The 26,700-nt window shown below is 46.5% G+C and overlaps 1 protein-coding gene across 2 annotated transcripts in view; it reads right to left on the reverse strand.

Annotated features, from left to right (window-relative positions):
• The window catches only part of PLXNC1 (plexin C1), a 163,484-nt gene that overhangs the window by 12,165 nt on the left and 124,619 nt on the right, over positions 1 to 26,700 (reverse strand). For both annotated transcript variants that reach the window (XM_019661264.1, XM_019661265.1), the window contains exons 22-24: positions 14,363 to 14,540; positions 12,164 to 12,267; positions 2,222 to 2,276 (exon numbers count right to left, since the gene is read on the reverse strand). In XM_019661264.1, coding sequence (XP_019516809.1) covers positions 2,222 to 2,276; positions 12,164 to 12,267; positions 14,363 to 14,540 — 337 coding nt within the window. The remainder of the gene's footprint in view (positions 1 to 2,221; positions 2,277 to 12,163; positions 12,268 to 14,362; positions 14,541 to 26,700) is intronic.

Here is a 26,700-nt window from a genome sequence, read left to right on the forward strand (position 1 = left end):
CCCATCCCCAGTCTGAAGAGCTTAAGTGTGAAGATAGGATGGGCCAGGGACTGGAGTGGGAAGCAGGTTCCCTGACCTGGAAGTGTTAGAACAGGCTGACAAGCACTTGCTGATCGTTGACAAATACACCTGCAGCGCCTACGGTGTGCCAGGGGCTACAAGGCAGGCAGCCACGAATGAGACGGACCTAGATCCCAACCTAATGGAGTGTACATCCTACCCAGTGAGAGAATTTCATACTACTAATTCCACAATTATTTAATCACAATTGTGATGAGGACTGTGAAGAATTTATGCTAAGAAAGTATGTAACAAGGGACCGACCGAGTCTGGGGGATTTCTCTGAGGAAGGGGTGTTGCAGCTGAACCTGAATCAATGGATAGAGTTAGCCAGACAGATGGAGGAGGGGGACAAGTTCAAAGGTCCAAAGGTGGGAAGGAACTTGACCCCTTCTAGGACTTGAATGAGGTGGAGCTCAGAGCAAGGAGGAGAGTAGCAGGGAGGCAGGACAGGCGTGGAAGAAATGTGGCTGTGAAGGGAGGGGTAAATGGAGGGAAAAGAAGGATTAAGGCATTTGGGTTCTTTGTTTTGGAGAGAGAGCATAGCATCTTGAAATGTTAATGGAAAAAATACAGTGCGGGGGAGAAAGTGCAGGTGACAGAAGAGGTTATTGGTGGTTTAAAAATGCACGGAAGGTCGGGGAAGATGGTGGAATCCAAAGCACAGGTGAAAGGGGACCTTGGATGGGAGGACGGACAGCCCTAGAATGTGGGGGGCAGCAAGGACACGGGTAGGGTGGTAGGTTTGGTGCTGGGTGCTGAGGGAGTTCTGATGTTTGTTTTCTCAGAAGTACAGGGTAAAGCCATCTGCTGACTGCCAGGAGAGCTTCGTGAGTCCGAGCTCTGAGGAGAGAGCGGAGACTTATGGGAATACAGCATGAGTTGCCCCGGGAAACAGTGGGAGTGAGCTGCGCTGAGGGCCCTGGCAGCCTGGCCACCATGAACTTAGAGTGACTGCAGCTGTGCTGTTGTGTGCCTTTCTCCTCTTGGCTGCCTGGCTGCAGGATCAGGAAGGCCTAAGAGCTGGGTCCATCCAGGGCTGGGATTCTGACAGAGGGGATGGCGAAAGGACAGAGGGCAGGGGGTTTGGAGGATCGCTGCAGGCCAGTGATCAAAATGATGGCTCTCAACCGGGTTGGGCAGGAAGGAAGCAGAGATGTGGTCTGCCTACAGATCCCATGAAGAGATGCAAACACAAGATCCCCAAAGAACAAGCCCTGCAAAAGGCTCAATCTTTGAAACCTAAACACACAGCTCTTTCGCTTTTTACAACAGAAGGACACCAGTGCCCCTATGCCAGAATGACAGCCACCCTTAGCAAGATAACTTCTCTCAAGCCTGACGTAATGATGGATGATAGGGGGTGGCCCCAAACGGGTGTCCTACAACCTACTAAATTACCCTGTATATTTAATGGGGAGCCCTGCATTTCCTGCTTGTACTGACCAGGAGTTGGGACTACATGCTCCTCGCACTGAATCCAGGAATCAGGAAGCCCCCACCTCCAACTGTGTGTGAAAGAAGGGCCCAGAGCCTTCCTAAGGGCTGGCTGATTGTCTTGGCTGGGGTGTAATTCCTCTGGAGACAGTCCTGGAACTGGACCTAGCGGTTTTCTCAGGCACTGCCAGTGTTTTTTTACCCCTATCAGGGAGACAGAAGAGACTGACTTATTGACTTTCCCATAAAAGCTCCCTCTTTAGTTTGTCTCTTCTCCACTTTCTGGAAATTTTGCAAATGTTATCGCTAGGAGATCTGGGCTTTCTATGTGGACTGTCTTGTTCGTTCAGCACTTGCGGGACGGTGTGATAATCTGCAAGCTTCCCTCACTTTGCCAGGGGCCACTCCTCTATTGGCCCCATGCTACTGAGGAGTTGGAAAACAGTTCCGAAGGCTGAGACTCGGCCCTGGGCTAAGGCCGTTAAGAAGTGGCCACTTGCTCGATGCTGGGCAATCTGGGCTAACCGCTGTTCACGGTTTCCTGTCCTTCTCGCAGGTCTCACATTCTGGGGACTAGAAGCAGAGTGAAGTGGCTCTTCTCTGCTTTCAGAGAATCACATAGCAACAACTCAATCTCACCTTTGTGACAGTACATCTGAGAGAGGCAAAAGGCGGTCCTTTATAAAGCTGGGTGAGAACAAAAGGTTAACATGATATTGGTTACCTGAAGTAAAATTTGCTATCTTCTTAAAGACTTTTATAGTGGATCCATTTGATATCTGAAAGCAAAGATAAAAAATATATGAGTTTTCAAAATTTAATGGATTTCTCAACTGTACCCAGGAATTAGATGGCTGGCTGGGTTTTACAGTCTCTGGCTGAGTAAATCAGCTATTTATCAAGAATGCTGATGTTGGGAGCACTGTGCTGGAATGTGGGGCTATAATGCTGAGCAAGATACCATGTCTGCCCTCAAGGAGCTCCCAGTCCTGTGAAGGAGACAGGCAGACAATGAGATGCAGTGAGGCGGGTGCTAGAAGGTGGAGGCCAGGATGCAGGGGGTGAGGGGAGGTGGGCCAGACCTGGAAGAGGGGAGGCTAAGCTGTGCTGAGACACACCTCAACCTCCCAGCGGTCAAGACACACTGGGCCACTTGCATTTTCTGAGTTTCCTACTATATTAATAAATGCTGAAACAGGTTTCCAAAATCTGGCATATAAAGCTGGTGTGTATTTCACATGTAGGTATATACCCAACAGAGGTCAGTACATATCCTGAGAGTAAACTGTTGGTAATTGTCCCAGACTAGAAACAACCCAAATATCCATCAATGTAAAACAAATAAATACTGTGGAGTATGTTCATGCAACAGAATACTACAAAACAATGAAAATAAGCTAATGACTGCCACGTGCCACATGGATGAACGTCATAATGATGTTGAGTCAAAGAAGCCCAACGCCAAGGAATGCATCCTGTGTGATCCATTCATGTAAATCTAAGGGGAAAAACAAAACCAGCCCAAACTATGGTGTTAGAGGTTTGGCGAAGAGAGCCAGGGTGATTAGGAGGGTCCGGGAGGGGCTTTCGAGGTGCTGTAATGTTTTGTCTCTTGCCCTCAATGGTAATTTACAGGACATGTTCCCTTTGTGATAATTCATCCAGCAGTACACTCATGATTGGTTCTCTTCTCTGCAGGCATATCATATTTTTAAAAGGAAGCCTGTAAAATCGTAAGAATTGCATATACTTTTTTTATTAAAAGTTTTAAATTTATAACTTACAGGAAAGTACGTCATATTCACTAATACAAAGTGTACAACTCAAGTGTTCACTTAAGTATATACCTGTGTAACCACCACCCACACCAAGATACGAAATTATATCAAGGTCCTGAGAAATATCCCCATCATGACTTCCCCAATCAATAACTACCCCTTCCTCATCCAGAGTTAATCATTTCTCTGACTTCTATCACCATTGATTATCTGTTCTTGAACTTTATATAAATGGAATCATTCAGTATATAGTCTGTGTCTAGCTTCTTGGGGCCAATTTAAGGCCTGTGATGCTTATGCATGTTGTTGCAGCTATCAGCAGTTTGTCTTTTTAAAATTACTGTGTACTATTCCATTGTATGGATATACTACAGAAAAATGCCATACAATAAAAGAAGTATTGACACATGCTACAACATGCCTGAACCTCAAAAACATTATATTCAGTGAAAGGAATCAGTCACAAGAGACCATGTATTGTACAATCCCATTTATATAAAATGTCCAGAATAGGCAAATTTATACAGACTAAAAGTAGATGGCTAGTTGCCTAAAGCAGGGGTCGGAGGAATGAGGAGTGGCTGCTAATGCGGTCAAGGCTTCTTTTTGGGGTGATGAAAATGTTCTAAAATTAGATTGTGGTGATAACTGCACAACTCTGTAAAGGTACCCAAAACCATTGAGTTGTACACTTTAAAAAGGTGATCTTGAGCCGGCTGTGTGGCTCGTTAGTTAAGAGTTGGCTTGGGATGCCAGCTCTGAGCAGCAGGGCCCTGGTTCGGATCTCACATGAGGACCAGTGACACTGCTCCCTCCATAGCTAAGATGGTGAACAACAGCTCGACCTGGAGCTGGGCTGCCGTGAGTGGCGGACGACGGCGTAGGCTGCAGCCCCTGCTGTAGTGGGTTGCCATGGGCTACCGTGAGTGGCCAGCAGCCGGCGTGAGCTGCCATGAGCTGGCGTGAGCTGCCATGAGCTGACGTGAGCTGCCATGAGCTGACGTGAGCTTACATGAGCGGCCGTCCAATGGCTGGTGACCGATCTACCTCACTCAGGAGGAAAGCAATGATAATACCAACATGAGCCAATGAAGTGACGTCCTCCACAACTAGACTGAAGAACAAAAGCACAGCAACTTGTCTGTTCCCCTTCCCCAATTCCCCAATAAAATCTTTAGGAAAAAAAACCAGTGATCTCCATGGTATATAAATCACATCTCAATGGATCTGTCAAAAAATTGCCCCAGATTTAAAAGGTACACATTGGACAAATAAATGCTTTTACCACATCGACACACTGTTGCGATGCCTAAGTGTAGCCTCTACTGGAAATAAAGTCAAGAGTTCTCAATTGAGGCCCTTTGGGACTGTGCACTCCAGGACCAGAGGCCTTCTAATGCACTGCTCTCCCACACCTGAGCAGTGCAAGTGAGGCTGAGGGGAGCTAGAGGCTAAGAGGCAGAGGCCTCCACCCTCAGGAGAATTAAACTGCTCAGAGAGGCAGGTCCACAAAAATACAAGACCCAGGGGCCTTGAAGAAGAGGCAGGTTAGGGATACACAAATACCTTCATTCTGGAACTGTGGAGGGAGCATCAATCTTGTCATTTCTGAGTATTGTTAGCTAAGTGCTTTTCCCTTCACTCAAAAGCTCTAAGGCTGTTCTGAATTCTGATACTAATTTGGACCTGGCCTTCCCCAGTTCAGAAAAAAAAAAGAAGAAACTTAGAATTTCTCTTCTGGCCTGCGGCATTTCGGTTATCAGCGTGTACAAACCTGCTTAGCAAGCACCGAAGGATTAAAGCCTAATCTACTTCCGGTTGCACCCACAGAGGACGGAACACAGGCTCTGGGGAGGCCGGAGAGAGCGCAGCTGTCCGTCCAGTGGTGTCCAGCCAGCTGCTAAGTTTAGGCCAGAAGGCTCCAGCTGCTGGTGCTCACGACATCTTGCGGGGGTGGGATCGCCCGGGGTTGGTTGGGGACTTCAGGCCTCAGCAGTGTCTCCAGTGAGGGCTCTCAGTGTCTCCAGTGAGGGCTCTGAACCCTTATTGAGCTCTTTGACTGCTGTCATTAACAAACACCCTCTCCTCTCCCCTTGAACCATTCATTGTTTTCTGGCTGATTTTTCAATTTTCTTCTATATTTGATGCAATTAAAGTAAACGCTCTCTGTAGGCACCCCCTTAGCAATACTCAAACACCAAGTTTATGAGAATGTTTGAATAGAGTTACAAAATTCCTCCCTGAGAAGAGCTGGCTACGCTGTTTTCTAAGCCAATAAATATCTTTTTATAAAAGTAAGTGGGTGCTTCATTCGGGTAATTGTCAAAGAATGAATCCCAAATGGACCCCCTTGAGTGTTGAGCCAATACTCTGTTACTGTCAGATGCTTTGCTTTGCTGAAAGAGAGCACCCTTTCCCTATAATCACAAGCAGCGCGGTGGGGCCCTCCGCAAAGGAGAGCTGCCAAAAGTTCAAATGTCATCTCGGCTGCTGGCAGCTGCTCCTGCTGGCACTGTGCTCAGGCGCTCAGACGGCGCAGACCGGCTGGTACCCAGGAAGTTCTACTCTGAAATCATCTCCTGAGAGCAAGTGTAAAGCATTTTATTAGTGGGTGAGTTGAGTGAGTGTGTGTGTGTGTGTGTGTGTGTGTGTGTGTGTGTGTATGTGTGTGTATTTCCAACGTTCATGGCTGCTCTGGGGCTGAGACGTTTCCCCGCCACATGACACTTTAACATCATTGTAAAGACAAAAAAGTAATTTATTTTCAGATGTTCATTGGGGGAAAGGTTTCCCTTTTTTAGTTTGCACAAGTCAGCGACTACCAAGTTAAGGGCAGAAACGCCATTTTTGAAAAGTTCCACAGAATCCAAAGTGTTAAAAAAAAAAATGTTGCTGTTTGTTCCATCTGAGGAGCTCCAAATGCTTTCCTAAAAGTGACTCATTAATCCTCCTGTACTCCTGTGAGGCAGGGAGCATCCTCTAGGCTCCTACTTTAGGAATGAAAACCAAATTAAATCAAAGCAAGATTAATGTCACTGGATGGGTCTGAGACAGGAATGAGCAGAGCTGGTACACACGGCAATTTCAAATTAAATTCCTTCCAGTCGCGCAGTGCTCCTGGATTCGATGTGACAACAAGGCCGTGCCCCTTCCATGAAGGCTGGCCCATGCCACAATGCTGCAGAGATGAAGGTACACTTTTCCATCATCACAATTAGGAGTTGTTGACCACATGGGGAGAAATGAACCCATGTCAACAGCTGAAAGTAACTCTTGAAATAAATGGAAGCTATGTATCCTCTAAAACATTTGCAACTGAAGGTGAGACTTCTTTGTGCTAAAATATGTTTATGGCAGAAGTTGAAGATAATTCCATAAAAATAGATTTTCTAGAAATAGAAGTTCAAACTTATATTTAACCTTATGAAACTGCCACTTTTCTAGGTAAATATGGTCAAATATTGACAATTTCAAAGGGTTAGCCTAAAAGGAAAGCTGGAATTTCAGCTTAAGAATTTTATGAAAAATTTTGAATATTGACCATGTTCATAATTGAATATGGTCTGAAATCTTATATTTTTCCTTAAAGAAAAAAATCTGAAAACACAATAATCAAGACAACTCACCATGTGGAAGCCCTTACTGGTGTCTCTCATTTCTAAAATATTATTATGTGAAAACAGAATTCTATTCAACTAGCATTATCCCGACAGCCACTCGTCAATACTATTCTCCATATCTTCCGCCTTAGCTTGTCTCACTGACACCCCAAGGCCGGAGGCAGATGAAAAAGGAATCTTTTTCCTCAGGGCCAGAGGGATGACCTTGCTCAGTCCTTCAGCAATGGGGGCTCGGGGCGCCTCAGAACATTCTCAACAGACACATCAAATCACACCGGCGGTTCCTGACAGCCAGGACAGAGCCCTAACGAATTCTTAAAACTAGTGAAAATGCCAGTGCGTATTTGGACTCAGCCCCTGGGCCAGTTAGCAAATGCTCTCCGAGCACTGTTAGAGAGAGCGCTGAGCTGGTCCTCAGCAAGGAAGCTTGGCCTCCCTGAGTGTGTGTGAAACTGGAAACCCGCTCCCCGCCCCCCACACACACTCCTGCTGGGCTGCAGTCCTCAGCCCCTGGATGCCTGAAAGGCCTCTCTTCTGATGAAAGGAACTAAGGGAACTAACATCATCTTCAAGTAATGTTGGCCTTAAAGGATGTTAAAGGAGGATGAAAAATAAGGAAGCATTTTGATAAACTCACAGGCATGAGCTTCATCATAAAATTTGTAGAGAAGTTACCCTTTTGAATTTGACATCAGAGAAGGTAACTACCAAGATTTCTCCTAAATCAGCCCCAGCTCTCTAGCCAGGCTGCTTCAGAGGCTAGGAGCACGGGCTGCGAGTGGGTTCTGGCAAAGTGATCCCTCTGGCCCAGAAGGGCCTCGGTTCCAGGGCAATTTCTGTCTCATCTGCTCCCATCCCTGGGGCATCAGTGAGAAGAGCTATGTGACCGGCCAGGTTTCTTAGCCTCCCTGTGCCTCAGAACGGGAATAATGAAAGTATCTACCTCACTGGCTACAAAGAAGACGGAAGGAGTTGCTATTTGTACAAACTCCTAGGCTAGTGCCTGGTGTATAAGGTGCACTCCGTGCATTTGTTAAATGAATATCTGAAGTCATTAACACTGTAAGGAATCTTTAGAGATAGTCCAAACCCTTTATTTTAGTGTCACAGATGACACAGCTGACTGCAAGGACCACTGACTTGACTCAGCAGACCCTCTGGGACATTTCTGTGAGCTTTAAATGTCACCTGAATGACACCTTTGGCGCCACAGTGACCACTTCAGCATGAACGTGCACCTGCTACGAGGAACACCCTTCAACCAACGACACAGTGGTTCAATGTCCTCTCTGCTCCTCAGGACCTCACAGAATGAGGTGTGATCTGTGGAGGACATTTCCTGCTGGGCACAACGCTTGCACCACACACTTGGTGCCATTCCACACCAGGGTGTGGGTGTGATAACACAGTGCTGCAAAAGGTCACACGGGGGTGCAGGTGAGGGGAAGGTGGCCTGGACCCAGAGAAACCATCCCCCACCCCTACACACACACACACACACACACACACACACACGCACGCACGCACGCACGCACGCACGCGCGCGCGCGACTGGGGCTGGTCTCATCCGCTTCAGAACACAGCAGTCCCCTTCCTAGTCAAACACACACGGTGACAACCAGTTACGGAAGCACTCTGGAGGCCTTAGTCACAGGAGAGAAAAATGCCTCTGGCTTAATGTGTTCATAAAGATGTCGGAGTTCCCCCCTTGTCTGCAGAGTGAGACTGCGGCAGAACCTCACACCGCTCTGTGTTCATCTCACAGAAACTGTGGGTCATAAAAGCACCTTCATCAGACGGTGGCTGTGAACGTGAATCGCGCATGCGCATGGGAACAGCGTGGGGCACCGACCGCCATTGTTATCAGTGTGGAAAGCAATCGTGCCGACACCCAGGGTTGGCAAGGATGTCATCCTGTAGGTGACAGGGCACTGCTGGCAGTTGGGGCTCTGGAGGCTGCCCTGGCCCATGAGAAGCTGTATTTGTGCTGTGCCTTCAGGTCCCCTCTAGAAACCTTCCTCAATATATGGACAGTAAAGCATTCAAGGGAGGCCAGGTCCATTCACCCTCCACCGCTCCCAGGACAGCAAGTTGAGAAGAAGCAGGCTCCCACTGCAGCAGGGGAGACTTTGTTTAGCTAGTAGGAGGAACCGGCTGTCACTAAAGATTAACTTTAAAGCCTAACTAATTTGGGCTAATTGGAGGGAGGGGACTCTGAATCACTTCAACTCTGAGTTAGACCCTATTTTTAAATGAAATACAGTTTTTTGCTTTCAAGCACTTACAGTGACTCAAACTAGGACACTTGAGTAAATGAATAAGAGTGATAATTAGCATCTTGTCTCTTTGGAGGGAAATGCAAGTGCTCAGGACAAAACTTTAAGAAAAGAGCAAAAGCAAGCTTCAGCCCAGCCCTATCAAGTTACTCCAAATTTTGACTCTGCAGGGGTGCTGCTAAACTGAGTATAGAGTCAGGTGGCTGAGGGTGGTGGTGGGTACTTTTTTTAAGCAGTCTTTGGAAAACGGGGCATTTGAGATGGTCTGGCCATAGAGTTCAAGGGGCCCAGTGAGCTCCCATTTCTTTCAAGCTCTCTGTTTCTTTGCCTTATGGCTTAGCTTTTTAAACTAGGGAGACTCTTTTAAGCCCTTGCATCCTAGTCTTGTCATTTATTACATTATATGCAATGCCAGGGCATGAGGCCAATAAATCATCCGCACGGGAAGGGACTACAGGCAGGATTAATTCCATTATCACCCCTAAGCAGATAGGTGTCTAGCACGGCGCATGTCTCCAGGTAAGACTGATGCCCTCTCTGTCCTGACAACCTTCCCCTTGCCTTGCAGACAGCCATGGTGGTTTGTCATTTTCCCTGCAGGAGTGGCTTGTCCTAATAGCACTGAACGGCCACACCCCCTTCCTTTGGGCCCCACCCCATGCCACACGGTTGCCAGGGGACCCTGAGAAGCCTGACCAGCATGGCCCAGCTCTCCCCACACAGTTGAGCAAGGCAAGCACGTTAGTCAAGGGCGCCAAAGGAGGGCTGCGTTCCTTCCAAACTGGCCGAGACAAGTTGGCTCCCTGGACACAGGCAGAGGAGGGCATCGCTGAGGGTCTGTCTGAGACCTGAGCTTCAAACGGATGCCATATAAGCTCCTCTCTATGTGTTTCCACTGGCAGCGCAGCACCCCGGACTCTCACCAGGCGTGGCCCACCCGCAGGAGTTACGTCCTTTCAGTAAGTTCCCTGAGGATTTTTATAATCTCCAAAGCTAAGACTGACAGCTCTTGGCAAGAGGATTCCATGGACGGAAGGTCTGAGCTGCAGGGGGGTGAGCATAGGAGCATGTTGTTAAATTGATCCTCAGCTTCCTCTGCTGGGTGCTGCCTTCTGGCCAAGGCTGCAGGGACAGCACCTCCCCAGCTCTCACCCAAAGCCACCATTTCCAAGCTGGGTCTCAAACCCAACAGCCAAAGAGCCTGAGGATGAGGTGGGGTCTGTTCCTGGCCGTTGTCCAGAAATCTCTGCTCCAGGAAGTCTCTGCTTCTTCCGAGGTGAGGTGGAGCCTGGCAGGGTGCAAAAGGCCTTCCGGTGCTTATATGTCTCCCTGGGGCTTCATGGCCATGAAAAACAGGGGCGCCTGCTGTCCACATAGCCTGAGAAGCTGCTGCTCCTGTGTCCACCTCTGGAAAAGCCCCGGGACCTATGCGTCTGCCCTACCATCCCTGAGTGACTCCATCTCAACTGTCCCTCATCCCAGTCTCTGTCCCATGTGCCGGGCTGTGGTGTCCACCTCCTGCCCGTCCCTGAATCCGTCCGCTGTCTCCATCTCCAGAGCCACTGCATCACTGTGGGCCATCATCATCTCTTACTTGAAATTCTCCTCGTGACAGCTCTGAATGGGTCTCCCTGTTTCCAGGTTTCACCCTTATAGCCAGGCTCCACACACAGCCACTGTCATTTCCCGGGATATAAATCTCCCCTGCTTAAGATTCTCCCACTCTTCTTGGGATAAAATTCCAATTCCTGAAAAAGCTGCCTGGGCCTGCACGATCTACACCTCCTCTTCTCATCTCTGCCCCCCACTTCTCTGGCCTCCCTCCTGAGACTGCTGTGTAGGGTCTAGGGTCACACCACAGACCCTAGAGCCCAGCTACCTGAGTTTAAGTATTCACTCTGCCACTGATTAGCTGTTAGTAAACCTCAAGCTACAGTGTACCTGTCTATAAAGTAGGTTAATAGTAGTACCCACCGCGTAGAACTGCTGTAAGATAGCATGAGCCGAAATGAGGGGAAATGCTGAGGACAGCGCAGGGCACAGGGTAAGGGCTCTAGAGGTTGGTTATCATTCACTCCACTGCCACTCCTACCCCTCTCAAGTTTTAGCCTGTCTAAAAGTCTTCTTGTGGAAGAACACCCATGTTCTCCCTGCCCTGCTGGGCGTGCTGTTACCCCGCCAGCCAGGTTAAGTTCAGGTGTCAGCTTCCTCCAGGAAGCCCTCTCAGATGCTCCCACCACAGCACTATTTCACCCCAAGGGTTGCCTCATTGCTTGTCTCCTCTCCCCTTCTCCACCCCCTCTCCCGGGCTGCAGGATCCGTGAGTTCAGGGACCTGGGCTGTCTCGCTCACATGCATCCCCAGCTCTTAGCACACAGCAGATATTCAACAAATCTCTGGATGACGGTACTGAGTGACTCCCATTATCTCCGTGTGTTCAGGATTCTTCCCTGCCTCCTCCCCTTGTTCCATGCAGGCTTCTGGAGCACTGAGACTTCTGAGAGGTCACTTGCGTATAGCTGAGTATTACAAACAGGAAATGCAGAACTCCTTCAGAAAAAAGGACCTACACAAAAGGTGAAGTGGTCTATTGTGAACACTGGCAAGCAATGAGGCTTAGGACTTTTACAGGCTTTGTTCAGCGTCAAGCTCAACGATAACTCTTCTAGGGCTTCGCTGAGGAACAAACTTTGAGAGGCCAGAGGATCTCGTAAAGGGGAGGTTTCTCACCTAACCTGCAGGTGAAAATCAAAGCTTTCGGAGAGGGGCGTCCAAGGGAACCAGTAGACCACAACAGACAGTAATTCACAGGCCCTTCCAAATGAGCAACTAAGGAAAACTGTCCCAGAGAAAAACAGTCTGTCAACTATTCCGGAAAATGGCTGGGAATCCTGTTAATTTTTAAAAGAATTTACATGGTGCTGGGGGTGACCTAATCCGGTGAGGACTGGGGATGAGGTAGGGCATGTTGGGGGCTAAACCTTGTTCTTACCTCGTAGTGGCCAATGGTATTTAGCTTGGTTATTCCATCTTCAAGAATCACGGAGGAACTGTCAATATCCAGGAGCTCTTTCTGCCGGGTGCCCACTTGAAGCTCTGGAGGGAAGAAACAAACAAAAAACCCCAGCATTTTGTTGTCTTTTAAAATTACAATGGGGAATTTTAAATGCTACCCTGTCATTTTTGCAAATGTTAATCATAAATAGATAAAACTTAAATAAAGTGGAAAATATTGGTTTGAAGGCTCAGAGATCTATCAGCCAGATGGTTGCCTGAGTTTGTTTTTGTTTTTGTTTTATATTTAGAGCTTCAGTGCTCACACACATGTGTTTGTATGTTCACAAGCAGACATGCTGTGAGGTGCCTGGGCGAGGGGCACTGGTGGGCTAATATCCCAAAACACAGGGTTCAGACTCCTTCACAGAGGTTGCCAGCTTGTGCCCTAGGGTTAGAATGTGGCCCATGGGTGTGTGTTCTCTCTTTTTTGTGAATCTGCACCATCTTTTTACTTCTTATTATTTTAATGTCAACTCAGCACCAACGTTTAATGATTAGAACGTTGCACAAAGAAATTTGGACTTTGGCTCTTTTAAAAAACTAGACCATCTGGCAACCCTGACTGCACAGACCCACCATCAGCTGAGGCTAAGTGGCACTGCCCCCTTAGATGGCATGTCTTTGCCCTATGAAGCTGGGCCCCATCATTTTGTATTGTCCTAGGCAGGCCCTACGTATGGTACTTCCTGCCTCTTTGAGCATCGGAGTTTGTGAGCCTCTGCAGAAGAGGTCTGAGCAGAGCTGCTTCTGATATTGGATTGCAATACAATTTACAGCTGGTGTCTAAGGCTTTGCCTTGGTTTTCTGAGGCCAGCCTTGGAAGTAGATTGAAAGATCAGCAGACGTGCAGAAGCCTGACATGGCTGGTACGCTGTGTCCCATGTACCACCAGACTCCACGTGAAGCTTCTAGTTGGCTTGTCCTGCTCCCCACTTTCCTACATCAGGAGCCCAGGAGCATGTGATGGGCGAAAGCCAAGAACGGTGGGAGGACCCTACGGACTTGGCCAGTGGCAGGACTGAGGCCACTGGGCTGTTTTCCTGTGGTCCTTGCCTGTGTACGCCCATCTCCTCATCTGCGAGAGGTAGGCGCAGAGCAAGGAAGTTGATGGTACGGGTCCTACCATGGTTTCCTGGCTGGGGCTGCCCCTTTGTCTCTGTATCTAACCAGTGAGCTAAACTGGTCTTCAAGTGCCCAACAATCTAGCCAAGGTAAGGACACAGAAGAGAGGCGGGAGAGAGGGGCCTTGGCAGCTCTGCTTTAAAGCCGGGTCACGCAGTTGCTACACATTTACATGGTTTCACTCAAATTTGCCAGACCCTGCCCCCAGGCGTCTCTCAGTGGCCTCGCAGCGGGAGGTTTGACTTGACTTGGAGGGCGGGGTGGGATGATTTTGATTGCCCGCTTAGTGGAGGCTACAACTGTACTTGGAGGGGAGATGAACCTTGTTACGCTGTCACTGCTGTGATTTTACTCTTCTTTCCTGTCCCATTATCTGCTATAAAATCCCATGACAGTCTCCTGGGAGGGCTGCATGGAGCTCAACTTTAAAATGTTGATGAACATTTGAGTGAAGTGGAGCCCTGTTAGCTTGCTCACGCATATGCTCTCCTTTGCAGTGTACCAATAGAGCCCGAAAATGAATTCACAGCAGATGCTGCTTCGTGGTGGGGGAGGATGGAGGGTATACTTAATGCAGGATGTGATTAGCAGAGAGGAAGATGACCTTTCCAGCGTGCTGGAGTTAACACCCAGCGTCTGAGCCACTCACTAATGACACAGTCGGTATCACAACAAACAAATCAAATGCCAACGTGAAATGCAACACATCCAGAGGGCACGGGGTTTACACCTTTTTGTACTTCCTGATGCAAGGTGAATCCATTCGGTCTCAGGGTTAGCATTCTCATGAATCTGATTTACAAACACAATATTAAAAAAACACAGCATCTTTGAAGGATTCTGCTTCCTAAGAAGACTCATGCCACTCTCAGGAGAGCAATGGAGTCTCTTGGCCCCAGACGTGCCCTCTGGAAACACCCAGGATGTCCATGTGGGGGCAGGGCGGGAGGATTGGAGGGATGCTCCTCAGGGATTGGGACAAAATACACAGCTCCTGCATTGCCCGCCTTACCAAGACAAATTTCATTCAGCTGAAGTCCATAAGGAGAGCCATTTTTGCTGAGGAATGCTTGGAAAATCTTTTCTTTGGCTTGGCCGATAGTATCACAATCAAGAACATTGACTGAAATATTCCGACAGACATCTGCACTGTCGTTTTCTGGGATTTTTTCAAAGACGACGTTTAATGCCTGCAAGAATATAAACAGGTTTCCAAGTCTATTAGGTAATTGCCATCTGAAAGGCATTCATAAAAGACACAAACCTCAGCGAGTCCTACTAATACCTCCAATAGCACATTAGCAAACACCGTATTGCATTAAGTTACTTTCATCTTTTTTCCATAATCCATTCTTTTCAGGGATAATGGAAAGGAAAACAGAAAGTTAAAACTCTCATTACAAAGCAAGCATTGAATAAATATATTTGAGAGTAAAATACAGATACTCATAAATATTATCAAACTAGTGATTTCTAATTTCATCCTCTCTCTCTCTCTCTCTCTCTCTCTGCATATATATACATATATATATATATATATGAAAGGTTGCATAGTAGGTGAGGGCAGGCTGGTGATCATCTTTTTATTAACAGGACCACTGAGTCCCAGAAGTGAAGATCCAGGTGACAGGAAAGGTTACGAGGTTCCCGTGTTGATCACGCAGAAGAGGTCACTTTTTAATATGCAGAATTAATTACAGCAATGTTCCTCTCCCCCTCCACTTTCAACATCTTCCATCAGATTCCCGAGCCCTCATTAAAACACTGAGATCCCCACCCTGCACCATTATCCTGGCATTAATTACTTTCCATTTCAGTGCCGTTTTGTCAGTTAACATTCTCCCAGTCTCAGAATCAGGCGAATGGGGGAAGTACGGCCTTTGTGAATGTATGAAGACACGGAACTAGGGAATATTTCAAAATGAGGTCAAAAGCAATTTTGGGTTTATTTTGTCTACGCACAAATGAACACACCTAAAACAACAAAGTTTACTTAACTATGGATGCTCAGGGGACTGAGTTACGCATGTGCTTGGAGTGTTTTGTAATTAGCATAGCGGGCAACCTAGATTCTAAGGCACCTTGGTAATCATGGAGTCAGAGGGACCTCGGTATGGTGTAAAATGCACAATTATTCAACGTTTTTGAGCCTGATTGTCATGAGGGAACATAAAATGATACTGAAAATGTTTAAAAATAAAAATGAAAACACAAATATTGTGGAGAATGGGGGTTGTTAGGTTTAACAACTTTAAAGTGGGTATAATAACAGTACCTGGCTTCTAGTGTTGCTATGGAGATTCAATGAGCTAATGCATGTCAAAGGCTCGGCATAGGGCTAGGCTGCTGGGAAGGGCCCAGGGATAATCATAACAGTGATAAGTTATTATTTCATATAACTCATCATAGTTATTATTGTTAGTATTGGCATGCTTTCATGTGGAAACAAAGACTCAGCTGGTACTGAGCAGCTGGGACGCTGACCCCATGTTAGTATCTGTCAGAGGAAAGAGGCTGCTGCCAGCATACAGACCAGGCACAGTGTTCACTCTGGGGTCAGACTCCTGGGTTCAATCTCAGCCCTCCACTAACCAGCTGGGTAACCTCTTGGCCTATCACTAACCAGCTGGGTGACCTCTCAACCTGTCACTAACCAGCTGGGTAACCCCTTAACCTGTCACTAACCAGCTGGGTGACCTCTCGGCCTATCACTAACCAGCTGGGTGACCTCTAGCTCAGTTTTCTCACCTACAAAGTGGAAATAACAATAGTTAACTGCCTCCCCGGGTTCCTGTGAGGATGAACTGAATTAACCACAGAGCCCTTAGCACAGTGTCTGGGATGATGTGACTTATGGACCAATGATATGGAAAAGGGGATTCTGAGTTCTGCAGAGGTTCTCCGGGGTGTATCTTCTCGTCACTCCCTGTAAACCCCCTAGAACTCTGTTTCCAATTATGCAAGAGCACATTTTGGTCCAGTCCTAACTGAGTGATTAAAACTCGGAAACAGTGGAATCTGAACTCAGGCTAAGCTGTGATCTTGGTCTGGCCCGTGTGAACTCCCTCCTCCCGGAACACAGACTTGCTTCCGCGCCTGCGCTCCGAGCACGTACATGTTTGGGCCAGTCACCCACTGGGAAGGGAAGCCAACCTGAAATACTAAGTGGGAGAGAAGGCAGCAAGTGCTGCGTGAGCAGGGCAACTACTGGGCAGACTGCCAGGAAGGAAGCAACGAGGCGACGCCTCCCGCCAGACTCCTCTGCTGTGCCTCCCTTTTTAGGGACATTTATCGAGGCCTCTGGGGCCAGACAACCTGCCAAATGCATTTCAAGACATACTTCTTTTAATCTTCTCAATATCCTGGGGTTGGAGGTTGTATAGTTATTATCCCCATCTTCGAGTGAGGAAACTGAGGCACAGAGGGGCCCAGTAACTTGCTCCAGGGATACAGCTCGTAAGTGGCAGAGCCACAAGTTGGTGCCATGAACCACTCAGATACAGGCCTCACCCCCTGCCACCCTAGCTCTCCCTCACCCTCCTCGTCCCACCTACAGCCCAGAACCCTCCAGACCTCATGGAGCCCTGTCTTCCTGAGCTAGATTCCCCAGTACAAATGTGGGTTCCGGCGGGGGCTGGAGAGGTAAATGCTAGTTCTGCCTCCGACTGTCTGAGCAGACTTGCCCGCGACACCCCATAGCTTCCTACGAGCTGGTCTCCTCACTGGGGAGTAAGGGTGGTTAAGTGAGTTCACAGAGCTCCAAAGACAACGCATCTTTTAATCAGAGCCCCAGCGATCGCAGCTTGTTGAACAGTTTTACAGGTATTTGTGAAATAACATTGTGTGACTACCTAACGGGCACTATTGTCTTTAACAAAAACACCGCTTTATAGGCAATGAATGTTCTTCTAAAAACATAACCAAAAGGAAAAAAATCTTTACTGGATGTAAAATAATGTAAATCTGCCACTGCCTCCACAGCTAGATGGGTGGATAAAAGGTAAAATGGCATTTTATAGAGTCCACAGGGAATTCTGAGAGTAAATTCAGGCACAAATTGATTTGTGTTCATTTTTTATGCTGCCAACGCTTCATACTCAAACAGCAATTTCCTAGAGCCTGAGTGCAGTCAGGCTCTCAGCATGGGCCCTGTCCTGACCCCCACCCAGGGTTTGGAAAGCACACGGGGCCTCTGCTCCCCATCAGGGAAGGCCCATCATGGACGCATCAGTTCCCCATAAAGACCCATTTAACCAGAGTCTCCTCTGTGCCCTGCTCCCTGTTAGCGGCTGGGTGTAGGACAGACCTTAAGACACAGTCCTTATTCTCAGAGAGCTGTGTAATCCACACTGCACTTGAGAAATAAAGCATCACCTATGAAACAATATTCAGCCACCAAGGGCAGCTCTATCACTCTCAGGAAGTGTTCACAAGGAATTCGAGGAGGCTGAGGGCCCTGAGCATTGGCACCATGGACAAGTCATTTAACATCCCTGAGCCCCTGAGCCCTAAAATTCTCATTGCTCCTATCTCAAAGGAGTGATGGGATCACTAAATAACAACATGTAATATTAATAGCAAATGAAGGAGTGCTTCCTGTGTGCCAAGCACTATTGGAAATGATGTGTGTGTGTGTGTGTGTGTGTGTGTTATATGTAAATTAGTCTCAGAAACAGTCCTATGACATAGAGTCTATTATTATTCCCATTTTACAGATGAGCAATTGAGGCAGAGAGAGGTTAAGTCAATTGCACATGCTCACAAGAAGATGGTAGAAGAAGGCACTCTGTCCCCATATTCTTCAACACTTGGTAAGCCTAGCTTTCAGAAAATGAAAATGTTTTGTAAACTAAATGTGGTCCAAATCTATGGAGTGGCGATTAATTTTAAGTACCCACAAAAGGCTAAAGTGCTATAAAATGTATACCGGCGTCTTCACCAGAAATTCAAGCCTCTGTTCAGAGGAACTACTCTGGCTCTCCTTATTTCCTTGGCATGAAAGCAACAGCAAAGCTGGGGCAACAGATATGACTGGTTGTCCAATCAACAGCCAGCTCTCCTTTTCTGTTAACAGAAGCCAGTTATAGATGGCAGTGGGCCAAGACTAGGTTAGGAAACATGGCTCGTGGCAACTCCCTTCTCCTCCACAGAGACTGGTCATGTAACCCAGTTCCGTCCAATGAGACATAAAGCCAAAGGGTTCCTATTGTAACAAAAGGTAGGGGGAGCAGTGCTTAGAGCTGTGGCAGCTATTTTGTGACTAGGAGGCAAGGCCAAAAGGAACATGGAGATGGTGACTCAGAGCCCTGACACTGCTGAGTGGATGTACCATCCTTGGGGCTACTTACCTCCAGACTTTCTGCTCTAGGATGCAATTCCATGTTCTTACTATTTCAGGCACCCTTAGTCAGATGTTCCCTTACTAACAGCTGAATACACCCAAACTGACAGGCACACCTTGTTGATGTTGTGATAGATAATCCAATCACAGACAGACATCTACTTGGCATGTAATGTGTGCAGAGCAGTGCAGATATACAAAGGAGAACCTGGCCTGAATTCTACCTGCGAAGTATTTGAAGACTGGTAGGACAACTGTGGGATACACACAACAAATTCGGATACCAGGTGGAAAATTGTCGGTATAGGTGAAGGGCTTTAGAGGTTCACAGAGATATTACCTCTAGATGGGAGGAGGGGTTTTAAAGGGAGAGACATCAGGGAAGCCTGCATGGAGGAAGGGACATTTGCATTGGGTCTGGAAAGGAGCTGCATGTGCAGCAGTATATGAGGCAGCCTCTGAACCATGGTGATACTTGTCTTCAATTCTAATTAGATTGGTGAGCAGCAAGCTTCAATCTTGTACTCAGGCTCCAAGGTAAGGAAGTCTAAATAAAGAATCTCACATCCTTTGCATAGAATGAGGGGTGGAGGACTTGAAGACCTATGCTTGCCTTTCCAAAAGCACCACCTGCCACCTGAGAAGCCTTGTACTATTTATAGAAACAAAAGGTGAAGAAGAGAGTACTGTTTCAGGTTTCTAATAATAATAGCAAGCACTGTTGAACACTTACCATGTACCGGGAATTGTCTTAAATGTTTTGCTAATTCACTGAATCCTCACAGCCTCATTTAATGGATGAAGAAACTGAGACACAAGAGTTTCAGAAATGTGTCCAAGGTTGCAGAGCTGATGAGGGTAATAATGAGTATATGCCCACACTTTTAACTTGGGAGCCAAAAAGTCAACCAAGGTGATAAACTTCCAAAGGGCAGTCTCAGTCACCCTGAGATCCTCATAAATGCTGTCAGAGCAGGCAAGTTGGGCCGGACAGCCTGCTGGAGGAGGCTCCACCTCCTTTCCTTGGTGCGGCCAGGAACCCACTGGATCTGCAGCAGCCCAAGGCTCGGGTCCCACCCACAGGCATTTTTATGGAGCTCACGTTCACCCAGAATAAAGATGACCTTCCCCAACCTCTGCTGCTGTGTATGGTCATGTGATACAGTTCTGGCCCATGAGATTAAGTGGATGTGTTGTGTGGCAGCCTCTGGGAAACTTCCTTAAAAGACAGCTGGTGGCCATCTGTCCCCTTTTCTCCAGCCCGGCTTCTATGCTGCTGGTTGGAATGCGGAAGGAGGCTGGGGGTCAGCAAACACCTTAGACCATGAGGTGACCTGAGGACCACAAGAGAGAAGGAGCCCGGGTCTGCAAGGATGTCCCAGAGAGGAGGCACCCCCCAGCACTGGACCGCTCACCCAGAACTTCATGGGCGACAGATGTCAACTTCTCCATTGCTTAAGCCACAGATATCTTGGGTCCCCATTCCTTGCAAAAAAATCACATCCCAATGGACTCAGAAACATACCTCTTATCAAGGAGGGTTATTATGAGGGCAACACTATTTGGAAGGTGTATGGCCCAGGACCCAGAGAAAGACCAGACTAGAAGGTCCTAGTCCTTTTGTAGCATGTCACAAACCAGCCCCTTCAGGTAGGTAATTGTTCAGGTGAATCAGTTATTGTGGTCTCCTGTTCACATCTGTCCAGTGGGATACTGTCTTCCATAGGTTGTAAATGTCACATACTGAGGTTATGGGTAACGTTTTTAATAGTAACATAAGCTTTTAATGACAATGGATTCAGCTAACTAACTCGTTGTATCCCCCATCATCAATAAATAACTTCCCGAAAAGGTTGGTGAGGGGATACTCTCTGCTTAGTAGACCTTCGAGTTGACAAGAAAAACAGCTCAGACAAGAAAAACTATTATAAGTATTTAATAAGCACCTACTCTGTGCGAGGCATGACAGCTAGACATCTTACATATATTATTTTCTGACCTCATAACAAAGTTACAAGGTTAGGTTTTACGATCACCTGTTTATAGATAAGGAAATGGGTTCAGAGAGGTTGAGTGACTTGCCCAAGGTCACACAGCCAGTTAGTAAAATGGCTGAGCCCAGATTCAACCCAAGATAGTCAGGCTCCAAACCCCATCCCTTCTGCATTAGGCCACACAGCACGTGGACAGACAGCCACATTCTTGGCCCTCTGGCAGCTTTACCCAGCATCCCTTCACACAACTTGGTGGTTTTGATATTGAGGAGGTAGAAAAAATATGGCTGTAAAGGGCTGGGAGGAGTCAAACGCAGAGGAAGAGGCATTTTTCACACTTTCCCCGCACTTTGGGGCGGGGGAGGAAAGGTGATCCAGCTACCTCGTTTACTCCTCATCCACATTCTTAGCGAATAAGGGCAAGGACGTGCTTAATACCTTAACACCTAGACAGTACTTTTCAAATAATTTGTTACAAACCAGCAACTTTATCATAAAAAGTCTTAGGCCATTATTCTTTCATTACACAAAACCTATAAAATGTATTTCTAATTTCATTTCAGAGCCAAATAAAGGTCAAGAGGAAAGTCTGGTTTTTATGGCAAACTGAATTAGACAGAGAGAGACAGAGAGAGAGACTGACGTCCAGAAGTTCAGGAGAAGAGCATGAGCCCAGAGTTACAAGGGCAAGTCTCAGAGAAGCTTCTGATCTGGGGTTTTTCTCAGGCCAGAGTCCGCAGCCCTGGAACATCCCACCAGACGCCCCTCTAATGCTGTCCCTGCTGCTGACCTCCCCCTTCCACCCTCCTTCCCCTGTCCCCACTAAAGATGGAGAGCCCACAGCTTCCTGGACTTTGCCCCCTAACAGGATAATGAGGGAAAAGGGCCTTTTCCTTTTTGAAGAAAAAAAAAAATTTAATGGAGAGATTTCCTCAAATTTAAGTTTCTTTCACAAAGGTTTTTATACTGGCTACCATTTGCTCACATTTGTTCATGCTAGAATCAAGTGAGGACCTTGTCTGATTTAGCCCCAAATGATTGATTTCAGTATTTTAGGTTTAACAGGAGTATTTCACAGTCTTTTGTTTCTTGGCAAAGCTCCCTACGAGTTTCAGGTTTATGGGAAGCGGCAAGTTATCTCCATCGCTGTAGCCCCAGAAGAAGAGGAAAGACGCCAAGGCTTCTGGGGTTGGTGGAAGGGTGGGTTCTAGTTCTTTTTCTCTATTACATCAAGCTCTAGCTTAGGGCTGCCAAACTTTCTGTAAAAGGCCAGATAGTAAATATTTAAGATTTTGCAGCTTGTCTGATCTCTGTTACAACTACTCAACTTTGTAGTTGTAACAGGAAAACAGCCACAGACAATGGTAAATGAATGGATATGGCTGTATTCCAATAAAACTTTATTGATAACAACAGGCAGCAGGGCCATGTTTGGCCCACAGCTGTTGTTTGCTGATCCCTGCTCTAGGTAACAGGAACTTCAAATGGAATGCTGACTTTGGCCATGATAGAAAAGACAAATCTTAAAAAAAAAACAAAAAAAAACCTTTTATATCCATTATGATTTTCTATAAAAGTCATCATTCTCTGAGGACAACCAGTATAAATAAAGATCTTTAATGAAATAATAGAGTCACATTTGAGTCATAAAGAAGAAAATTAAATACTTTTGTATTTAGGTTTACTAAATTATTTTCCAACTGTATGATTCTGGGTATGAGAAGAAAGGGTATAAAGAGGAAAGTCATTTAAAGTACCAATTTAACATGCGTTTTTCATTTTCCACTGCTTGCCATCAACTAGGGAATGACTTACCTAAAATGATTATAAAAAATGGTTTCACTTCTTTGATCAAGAAGCTCAGACCAGTAACTATGAAGTTGGTAATGGTTTCGGTATTGTTGCAAGTCATAATGGAAATGATTTGCACTATGGTAGAGAGAAAAGGAGTAAAAAAGCTCAACAATTGTTAATTACCTTCACTGTTTCTCCACAAATGCCAGGAGTATGAAAAACAAGGTTGCTGAAGTGCAAACATCAGGATTTAATGAACAATGGGATGAATTGAAGTAACAGTGAATGACTTAATCTCAGGACAGTGGGTTGTTTAATTACAGGGATAATGGATCTTCTAAAAGGACAAACTAAATGGAACAGAAGGAGCTGGGAGTGGTGATGAGCCACTAGGCTAAAGAAAGTATGTGGACGAGAAACTTCTAGGGAAAGCTAGAACTCTGCTATATAGGAAATACTTTATTAAACATGATGGTCCCCAAAAGGGTAACTACTAGGGGAAAAAAGACAGACTGGTCTGGGCTGCCATCAACCTTCAATAGATCACAGTAGAGGCATTAAGGTTTCTGCAGGCATGGATCTGTGCTTTTTCAAGAATTTCTAATAATCTTAAAGACTTTCTCGTAGATGTGAGAATGAGGGCAATAATATGTTTGTCAGAACACCGTTGCCCAGGATGCCAAGATGCTATCTCTCAGATACAGCGGATTGGCAGGCTCATTTCCTGGGTTTAAGAGTTCAAAAAACCATTTCTCACTTCACTTTGATTACAAGTCAACCTTCTCTTGCTAATTCAGCACACTAGCTACGAGCTATTGGGTTTTCTCATCTTCTGAAAGTGCAGTAAATGTCCTTTCTCCCCTGTGGTATACTTTCCTGGAACTAAAATCCTCAAGTCTTCACTCGCGCCTTAGAAGTTTCAGGGGATCTGTTCTGAAATCATTCTCTGGACACAGTGCACGCTCAGGGCCTAAGATCCTCCAGCAATAAAATCGAACGTGCCTGTAATTTTGCAAAGGAGGAAAAACCGCCAAGCAGCAAGTAGGGTTTATTCCTCTTCTAGCTGTCAAATTCGAATCCCTGGAGAGTAGAGGAGGCCTCGAGTCCTGTGTATAGACCTTCCCCTGATGCCAGCGTTAGGCAGGGTGGCAGCGTCAGGATGGTCTGCCCCATTGAACACCAGCCTGCAATGCCCTGATAGGGGATAGTTCCTTACGGTGCTCCAGTAAGCGTGACTCCATGCGGCTTTGCTTAAGTTTGAGGAAACACAGAGGAATTTTCCTCCCAGGATGCTGCAAAGAATTACTTCCCAGAGCCCATTTGTTAGTATAATGATTTCATGTATAAGAAGCTGGCAGGGTGTCTTTATGTTCTAGAAAACACCCCACACCTCAGGGAGAACACATCCTAATCTTAGAGGTGTGAAACCTAATTTTTAGGTGGTTATGTGAGGTGTTTCTGAGTATTTAATCAAACAGGAATTTGGGGGGCTTCTTTTTAAACGTGTCCCTGCCATGGCACCAGGTTGTCATTTCAAGTTGTCAGGCGGCTGCTTTTGATTTTTCTCTGACTTTTCTTTCCTTGAAAGAATTTATACACACACACACTTTCTCCCTCTCTCAAGTTTGTTCACCACACTTTGGTTTCCAATTACTTAAACCACCTCAGGCAAATTTAGAAAATCAAGACTTCAAACCACTGGGTGTACATGTCTCGGAGGGGGGATTAAAGTGAGAAAGGGGGGGTCGGGGAGAAGAGAAGAGAGATGATGCTGAAGGCTGGGGGAGCTTGCCTGAAAGGAAACGAAAAACTTTAAATTTTTTATATTGACCTTCTGCTAACATTTTGTCACCCAAGCACAGACCGGATCAGGTGCCTTCTCTGGAGCTTTGAGTATAATCATCCACCATGAAAGTGAAGTTGGGACAGGTCCAACAAAAGGCATGAAAAATCACTGTTTGAGGCCAGGTCCCTAGAAAGAAGTGGCCCACCCCTGTCCCAGTTTTAACTCTAGATTTCTAATCGTAAATCCATATTTGAAAAGGAAGATTAATGTGGCTATCTAAAATCATAATTTTCCATTAATCTTTTCCACAGGAGCTATCAACAGGGGGAAAAAAGGATCCAAGAGTTCACATGAATTGCTTCAACTTCAAGAACCATTTTGATGATGAGTTGAGTGTTAACAAATCAGAAACACATGGTCTTAATTGACTGTGAAATAAATAATGATTCAAAATGAAAGGGGGAAAAAAGTATTCAGATACAAAGGATTAAAAAAGACTTAAACCTCAAAAGTTCCTTCAGGCATTGACTTCTTCCCCACTCCCAATCCCATCTTCTCCGTCCCCCTTCTTCCGGTCCGGGGCTCATGTCTCCTGAGAGTAAATTACTGCTGGATTCCCTGACCTATATTTACATGCAGATATTTCTCCTTAAAAACCTGTGGGGCGGGCCAGTGGCGCGATAGTTAAGAGCTGACTTGGGACACCAGAGGGCCCCGGTTCGGATCCCATATATGAGGACCAGTGACACTGCCCTCTACAGCTAAGATGCTGAACAACAGCTCAACCTGGAGCTGGGCTGCCTGCTGCAGTGGGTTGCCATGGGCTACCGTGTGCAGCCAGCAGCCAGCGTGAGCGGCCAGCAGCCGCAGTGAGCAGCTGTCCAGAAGCCGGAGACTGATCTGCCTCGCCCGGGAAGAGCGCAATGATGGTGCCAACTTGGGCCAGTGAAGCAGCGTTCTCCACAACTAGACTGAAGAACAAAAGGATAGCAACTTGTCTGTTCCCCTTCTCCCAATTCCCCAATAAAAATCTTAAAAACAACCAAACAAACAAAAAAACCCTATAGGGCTTCTAAAGTGTTTCAAAGTAAAAGCACCAACATTTTCTGGGTTAGGACCAAGGCACTGGGTGTGAAGTCAAACTCGGGATCAGTGAAAAGAGAGACAGTAGGCTCGGATGCAAAGTTCATCTTTTGTTCTCCAAGTGGGGTTCTCCATGCAGGACACACATTAGAATTATCAATATTTGGAGTGTTAAAACAACAACAACAAAAACCTATCCACGCCTGGTCTCCATCCTCAGAGACTCTGATTTAACCAATCACAGGGGAAGGCCCAGGCATTGATCCATCCGGATCTGCACTGCTAACAAGCGCCAGAAGAGATGTGAATTAAATTTTATAAATATGTACATAGCACTCATGTGCCAGGCAACATTCTAAGTGTCTTACAGGAGATTGACTCTTTTATCCTCACAATACCCCATGAGACAAGCAGGCACCATGATCATCATCTCCATTTCACAGATGAGGAGAGACACAGAGAGGTTTCGAAACTTGCCCAGTGTCACACAGCTAGCCAGTGACAGAAGCAGGATTCAAAGCTGCCTGGCTCCAGAGTCAGTGCTCTTAACCACTATACCAATAGCTCTCCAGATGTAGTCCTGGACCAGCAGTGTCTGCAGAGAGCTCTTTAGAAATGCACATTCTCAGACCACACCGCAGACCTACTGACCTAGAAACTCTGAGGTGCTGCCTTGCAATTGGTGCTTAACCTCTCTAGGCGATACTGATGTATACTAAAGTTTGAACACTACTGCACCCCACTGCCTCTCCTCAGACAGTGTACAGTCAGAAAACAGAACCGTTGCCTTTCTGCTCAGCTTCCAGTCCCATGGATGGCAGTTGAGCATGGGGCCATCTTCAGTGGAGGGTGAGGGACATCTGCCAGTGACCAGGAACTCCAAACCCCTGATCTGTGGACTATTCTCCCACCAGAGAACATAACCATAACACGGTCTGCAGCAACATGGTGCCTACTCTGATTAGGCAATGAATTCTTCCTGGATGACACTGCAGCACTCACCAGCCAGAGAGAAGCCACAGGAGACTCGGCTCCCTCACAAAGCAATACCAAAACCTCACTGTAATTTTTTCCTCCTTCTCGACTAATGAGATTGTGAAGAAGCCCAGAGTCTCCATAAAGTGAAAGATCAAACCAGAACACAGCACTCTCTTTCCCAAGCCTCTATTAACAGAAAAGCATAGAATATTCCTAAGTAATTCTGGAGCTACTTGCCACGCTTGGTTCTCTAAAATTCCTGTATGTGCACGAAATTGCTACCTCTCCCTTTCGGAAGATGAAGAGGGTGGGTAAAAAGGAGGTTCTCAAATGGGCGAAACCCTCCATGTTCCTGGCAATCATCCTCCTGTAGT

This window comes from Hipposideros armiger, unplaced genomic scaffold (assembly GCF_001890085.2).
Source record: "Hipposideros armiger isolate ML-2016 unplaced genomic scaffold, ASM189008v1 scaffold_342, whole genome shotgun sequence".
In the NCBI taxonomy this organism is placed as follows: domain Eukaryota; kingdom Metazoa; phylum Chordata; class Mammalia; order Chiroptera; family Hipposideridae; genus Hipposideros; species Hipposideros armiger.